Raw genomic sequence first — 7,643 nt, forward strand, 5'->3', positions numbered from 1 at the left:
TGAATGCACACAGGAAATCTATCAAAGACAAAAATACCCAACTACATGTGGATGCCCAATTCTCAAAAGACAATCACCCCCACTCCAATCTCAGTTCTAATCCTCAAAGGGAACTTACAAGACACCTTTCGTAGACCAGCCTACGAACTTCACTTCATAAATCTACTGGATACAAAAAATCATGGATTAAATACAGACATTGGATTTCTGACACATTACAACCTGCCTGACATCTGATTCACCAGGTACCTGCCAGACCTGACCTCTTACACTTTTCTTTTCCTCCCACTTCCTTCCCTTCCCTCCCCTGCCCTCCCTTTCTTTTCTGCCCTTTGTCTTCTTAATTTCCAGCTATTTACTTTTCCACAATCAGCCTCTTTTCCACCTTGAATTACTACTACTGTAGAGTCTTCCTTACACACCTTTGGGTTTTTTCCCTCTGGTCTCCCCGCCCCCCCCACCTTCCCTGCTATACCTTTTGTTTTCCTAATTTCCACCTATTTACATTCTCATTGACATCCTGTCACACTTTTAGCTTCTTTCATTCCTTGGAGTATCAGAACAGCAGAGACTCCCTATGCCTGAAGAAGGGTGACTGTGCCCAAAAGCTTGCAAATATATTTTTCTCCAACTACTCAGCTGGTCTAATAAATGATATCACATCTAGCCAAAGAACCTTGCCTGCCAAAAATAATAATGTACTCAAAACTGGAGTAAAAATATGAGGCAGATCTAGCATACAGAAGCCACTTACATAATTTTCTCTTAATGTAATCTCTGAAGAGATCAAAAAGTTTGGATACTATTAAATGGTTTTGTTAACAAACATCAAGCCTTACCTATGCTCAAATTAGAGGAAATGAACTGCAGATACAGATAGCCAATATTAAGTCACATGCTCCTTGTATTTCCCATCTCCCTGTTTGGAAAACCTAAGTTTGAAATATCAGGCATCACTTCCCAAGTAAAACCAAATACATATAGGGCCTGCAGATAGCATTACTTCCTAACAGCTGATTAAACTACTTCTTTAATGCACCAGGACTTTCTAAGTTCAACTAAGAAATTTACAGTTAAGTCTCTCCAGGTCTGTTGTCACTTATCATTGTACTAGTAAGGCAAAAAAACAAAAGATGAACTAGTAATATAAACCATATTTGACATGTTTTTTTCTCATCTTTTAAAACAGTATGTTCAAATGTAAAATGCAATAAATAAATGTCCATCTATTGTAAGAAAATTATAGTAGAAAGGAAAATGCACTAAAATAACATAAATAATAATACACAGATATTACCCTTTTAATCTTAGTACATGAAAACACTTGGCAAACATTAATTAGGTCTTCTAAGTTAGGATATAGATATACAGGCATTACTTCACCTTCACTGAAACACAGCTGCTCCTGGAAAAGCAGCAGCTGTTCTAATAGTAAACAGGAACACCACATAACAGTGTGAGAAGAAGAGAGAAAATTTAAGGAAGTAAAACATACAGTAACATCAGAATTGAAATCTGCCCTGGAAACTGAAAAAAAAATTCCCCATTTCGTATAAGTGCCATAGTATCTTCACTGACTAAATGCCAAAGCCCCCAGCTTTTAGCTGAAAAATGCTAAAAGAAATGCAGTGGATCTGGCCCTTACTAGTTGACAGTCATCCTTCCTCTTTACTATGTTCCCAGTTAGGACTGCCACCTCTACCAAAACAAGGACTTTTTGGATTGTCTGACTGGACCAACAAAAGATGGACACTGTAGGATTCAGTTCAGCATACAACAGGAGTGAGCATGGAGAAAGCCTGATTTCCTGGACAAACACCAAAAGCTTGCAAGAGATAGGGGAACTACACCCTCTCTCTCAGGGTATGTTTACACTGCAATCCACAGGTGAGACTATGGCCCCCACGGACTACCTGAGCTAGCTTTAAAACAACGGGTTTGGGATTGATAGAATTGCAGCTGTGGGGGCATAAGCTTCACTGGCCAAGTACTTACGTTCTGTGATGGCCTTGTGTTAGACTGCTATTGGTACCCAATCTAGCCAGTTTAAAGTTAGCTCAGCTAGGTTACATGAACTACAATCACATCGCTGCACTGCAGTATTGAAATGCAAAAATCTAGAACGCTTCATTCAGAGATGATACCTTTTATAAGACCAACTAAGAGCTCACAAAAATACATAGCTTTTTCTGCAAGCTTTTGAGCTCACACGCGCTTCATCAGGCTCAGGGAAAATTAAGGATGGTAAGAAGTCCCCATAGGTAGGAAATAAACTTCATTTTTGCAGAGAGGAAGCTGGAGATGGCAATCTGTCTCTCTGTGAGGTGCTCTTTGTTGTGCAGGTCAGGCAGGATTCCTTCCCTGTTGGTGTCAGATGGCAAGCAGAGAGGTGTAGAAATCCTTCTTGTTGTTCCGCAATGAAATTTATAATTCAAAATCAGCTAAAATTCGGCATCTACCATGTTTCAGGGATGTATTTCTTAGCCATGTTGATCTGAGACAAATAGAAATGCAAAGCTCTAGAACTCTTGGTTCAGAGATGATACCTTTTATTAGCCTAAGAAATCACGAAAAAATTATCTTTTTCTGCAAGCATGGAAGATGCCGAATTTTAGCCGATTCTGGATTATGAACTTCATTGCTGACCAACAAGAAAGATTTCTACACCTCCCTGCTTGTTATCTGAGACCAGCAGTGGAAGGAATCCTTCCTGACCTGCACAACAAAGAGCACCTCACAGAGACAGATACTCTCATGGACCCAGAGGGACAGATTTCCATCTCCAGCTTCCTTTGTGCAAAAATGAAGTTTATTTCCTACATATGGGGACTTTTTACCATCTTTAATTTTCCCTGAGCCTGATGAAGGGTGTGTGAGCCTGAAAGATTCCAGAAAAACATAATTTTTTTTTGCAATTTCTAATAAAAGGCATCCAAGCAGATAAGGTTACAAGGGGCCTGTTTATACTATAAGCCTTTTGCACATAGACAGCCAATGTCACATGGAAGTCACCAAAGCCACAGTTCCACTGTACCAGCTATCTTGACAGGGCATAGGGTGCATCCTGAAAGGCCTTCAAAACAGGCCAGGGTGGCTGACAGAAAATGAAGGTGATCTGTTTCCTAGCAGCTTACCTATAACAGCAGAAGCCTACCAGCAGAATGAAGGCATTTTGCCATCATAGTAGGGCTGTGACTGTGGATGTACTCACAGTTTCTGAGCAGAACTATCCAACAAAACCATGCAGTGTAGACCAGACTTAGGATCTACAGCCTTGTTTTACACTTTAACAGAAGTACAGTTAAAGATAATCATATATAAGTGCTGGCAGGATCAGAGCCTTAGCTGAAAGTTTTTTTTCCTTTAACTGTCAAAGTATATATTTTCCCTATGTTACTGTGAAATTAAGTACTCATTGGACATATCTACACATGCAATTAATGTGCCTGAATTTTCTGTGTAGAAAATTCAGCCTTATTAATGCACTCCCAGGTGCATGTCTACATGTGTGCCTCTGTCAGGAGCAAACTGCACCTGACAGGAGCAGCCCAGTCCAAGGCTGCTTCTGCCCTGCCCTGCCCTGCCCCGCCCCCCTGCAGCAGTCACAGGGAGCTCCAGGCTCCCCTTGGTACCAGCCCTGGGGGCTGGCAGAGGGTGTGGGGCCAGTCCCAACATCCACCAGGTGGAGAGAGCTGTGATGACTACAGGAGCAGCTGTCTTCCTAGCAAACTGGGGATCAGGACCTCTGATCCTCACTCTATCCACATCAGGACTTAGCCAGCTGACTGGGAGCAAATTGCTCCTGTTCAATGTCTACATGTGTGCTACAGTGCATTAGCTAATGCACCTTTTATCTAGTACCTGTATGTGTTGGTATTAGCAAACAGAGCTTTAGACTAATTTAATGCGCAGTAAATCATGCGCACATGTAAACGGTGACACTTTACTGTGCATTAGATTAATCTAATGTGCAGTAAAGCGTCTAATGTAGATGTGCCCATTTAGTACAAAATTTCTGCTACCTAAAAGTAAATATTCTTAAAAGGTAAGGTTTTTGGGTAGATGTGATATCTTTTATTAGACCAACTGAGTAGTTGCAATAAAGTTCTGAGCAAGCTTTCGGGCTCATTCACCCTTCATCAGGCATAGGGAGTCTCTGCTGGTCTGAGACTCCGAGGAAGTCTCAGACCAGCAGAGTCTTCCTTGGAGACTTAGACCAGACTTGATCTGAGACAAGACTTGGAGACCAGATTTCCTTGGAGTCTCAGACCAGCAGAGACTCCCTATGCCTGACGAAGGGTGAATGAGCCCGAAAGCTTGCTCAGAACTTTATTCCAACTACTCAGTTGATCTAATAAAAGATATCACATCTACCCAAAGAACCTTGCCTACCTATACCCTTAGACCAACAAGGCTACAACCAAAAACCAGTATTCTTAAAAGAGTGTTTCTACTCATCCATAGTTATACTGCTACAAATACAGTTTTGATCATATGACCTTACTTCTTACAGAAAACAAAGTTGTTAGTCAAACCCATATTATTGATTAGCAACAATAAAATCCTAACTTTGACCCAAGGATCAATACATTTGAAAAGTATCTTACCTCCTTTTCATGCATTCGAACTAATGTCCGTTCCTCATAGAAAGAGCTGTTTTTTCCTAAGCCTATTTTGGGTGTCATCTATTGAATGAAAAAGATCAGTTTTAAAATTTGAATAATATATTTTAGAAGAATAATTTAAAAGCAGAAATAGCATGATGTCTCCATAACCCACCAGGGAAATATAACACCTACCAGAGACAAAGGTAATGGCTTCTCTCTCAAATACCTTGGATTTTCTAGCTGGAAAACAATACATTATGCAATGCTATATTACTATTCATGTGACAGAGGTTTTTCATCATTATTTCTTATACACATGAAAAAGTAACTTAAAACACTATGGCCTAGATGCTCCAAAGTGACTAGTGATTTTGGGCGCCCAACCTGATACTCAGACTGAGTACAGACAGTCAAAAAGCCCAAGGTTGAATTGATTCAATCTTCCCAGGTTAGTCTAAGTTGCGTAGACTGAACTGATAAGCAAGTGAACAGACATTCACTTTTGATTCCAGAAATGCAGCCACATGCCTGCAGTGGCCCAGGCCAGAAGCCGGGGGGTTCTACAGAATGCCTCCCTGCTTGGCTGGGGCTGGCAGCTTGAGAAAAGGCTACCCTGCCCACCCCGCAATAGGAGGTTTGCAGGGGAGGTGCAACGGAACTTGGGATGCTGGGGGACTGTGAATTAATTTGAATCTGGAGGGGGTCTGGGACAGAAGTTCAATAAATCAATTTAACTTAAATCAATTAAGTCTGATACTACAGCCCATCCAGGCTTATCTTAAACTGGCTTCAGCGATTTTGAAAGTGATTTAGATGCACTGAACTTCAGTTGTGTTACAAATTTAAACCAGTTTTCTATCACTTATACCAGCTTATGTGTAATTTCTGTCCCTAGCCTCAGAAAAATGATATTAAAAATCAAGGTATCCAAAATTACTGGTCAGTTTTGGGAATTCGGACACTAGACACACCGATCACGATTCTGTATCGAACCAATATTGAGCACCCTCTCTAGATATAACAGAATCTGGATTTTTCACAAGGTTCAGTTCTTTAGTTGCCTGCAATGATGAGGTTTTGCAAACAAGCCAGGGGTACATACAGCCTCAGCAAACAGCTACACAGGACTGCTGTGGTGCTCCAGCTGTTTGCTTTGGCTTCTATTTCAAAGGGTGCCATTTCTCTAACCACTGTTGTGCTCCAGCTGAGTGAAGAAGCAGTGCCCTTCAAAGTAAAAGCAACAGCAATCAGCTGAGCAACTGGTTTTTAATCCACCAACCTGCTATGAATTAAGCGGGTTATGAACCACCCCAATATAAAAAAATCCTGGTTTTACCAAATAAAAGGCTAAACATCTCTAATACTGAGAATAAAAATATAACAGATTTCTGTAATCAGGTTATGTTTTAAACATCAGTATATTTCCTTTTAAAGCATTCTCAGGGATCTCTTAAAAAAAAAACACACAAAAATTCAGAACTCATAAGTCTAACGAAATCTAATAAACTATAGTAATCTTTCACAGTTTTTTTGACCAGAAAATCTTCAACCAATTCCACTAAATATAATCTAACCTAATAATGTTCAGTATTTGTTTTCCAATGCAACGCACCCAAAATGATTATAACTTACAGAAAACATTTGAAGAAAGCACTAAATTATAATTTATACTTGGTTAATTATATACAAAAGTTTATCACAGGATGAATCATTAGCAAATTTTAATACAGCATCTAATATACTGGCCAAATCATAAACATAGGAAACCCTTGAGCATCCTGCCTCCACATATAATATTTTATATTACCTCAATAAATAACCCGTAAACATTTTTCTCTGAACATGTTAGAGCTGGGTATAGATAGCATTAATCAGTTTCTAGGGACAAGAACCATTTTCAAAACAAGCTGCTGGTGGCTTTGAAATCCGTTCAGGCTACAAAACAGTGCCAACCAATTTAAAAAATGGATTTTGTTGAGCTGAATTTGAACCAAGTGGTATTTTGGGGAAGGAGGGAGAATGTTTTCCCATAGCAGAAAAGGCTTACATTTTGTAAATTCCTCCAGACTTTTCATTTGAATGGGATCAGGTGCACTTACAATATTTGAATCAAAGAACAGCATTTATAAAGAGAGAGGCAAATAAATTTGGCTCTTAGTTAATATGGTGTTGAGGCTAAAAAACTCCACCAGGTTCGAAACAGCTCCTTTGGTTTTAGGTTGGTATAGCTCACCAACCCTCCAAAAATCCTATATCTGAGGATAATAGGACTACAAAAACATATGCAACTCTTGGCAAAAGAATCCAAATACCACACATGGAAAGAATTCATTAAAGTACTGTCTAATTAAAGCAGCTGGTTCAATCACTAATTTTAAAAACTACATTTGAAATATTGAGCACAACCCACTTCCTCTATCAGAGCTATATCTTGCTTAATTTTCTCTAACTATAAGGCTCAAACTTCACATCACACGAAATGCAACTCGCAAGACATGCTTTCAAGAATATAATCTGTAAAATGTGGTAGGGAGATTTGGAATGAGAATATGATTGCAATATACATCTTACAATATAGAGTCTTTTATTTTTAGAGAAGATTAAATTGATCTATTAGGCCTGGCAAATATATCAAAAGTGCTTGCCACTTTTTCCATATCTATTAAGTACATTTGTGTGCTGAATTTATAAATGAAAAAAAGAGGCTTAATCCCTCTGTAATTTCAATTTGACACAGTATTCTTCATTTCCTGTCCTAAAATGTGATGTTGGATATCTATGCGCTATTGAAGAGTTGTCACATTTTCCCTAGAAGTGGCGGTGTGGTTCAAAGATGTGTAAAAGGAATATATATTTACCTAGACAACAAGTTAATAAAGATTGTAAATATTCTATTACGCATTCTAATTAAAGGTGTATACACAATCAAGATCCTCATATAGACTGATAACATCTAAGCCTTTTCCTGAGCAACTCATCCCAAACAATAAAGCATTTGGTGTAGTAAAAAAGAAAAACCCAAGAGAAGGAGCAAGA

General features: G+C 39.1%; 1 protein-coding gene across 2 annotated transcripts in view; it reads right to left on the reverse strand.

Moving 5' to 3' along the window:
- Positions 1-7,643, reverse strand: part of CEP112 (centrosomal protein 112) — a 364,802-nt gene that overhangs the window by 290,904 nt on the left and 66,255 nt on the right. For both annotated transcript variants that reach the window (XM_019516523.1, XM_019516514.1), the window contains exons 7-8: positions 4,800-4,847; positions 4,608-4,685 (exon numbers count right to left, since the gene is read on the reverse strand). In XM_019516523.1, coding sequence (XP_019372068.1) covers positions 4,608-4,685; positions 4,800-4,847 — 126 coding nt within the window. The remainder of the gene's footprint in view (positions 1-4,607; positions 4,686-4,799; positions 4,848-7,643) is intronic.

The sequence above is a fragment of the Gavialis gangeticus genome, unplaced genomic scaffold, assembly GCF_001723915.1.
Source record: "Gavialis gangeticus isolate Ggan-Ray unplaced genomic scaffold, GavGan_comp1, whole genome shotgun sequence".
Classification (NCBI taxonomy): Eukaryota; Metazoa; Chordata; order Crocodylia; family Gavialidae; genus Gavialis; species Gavialis gangeticus.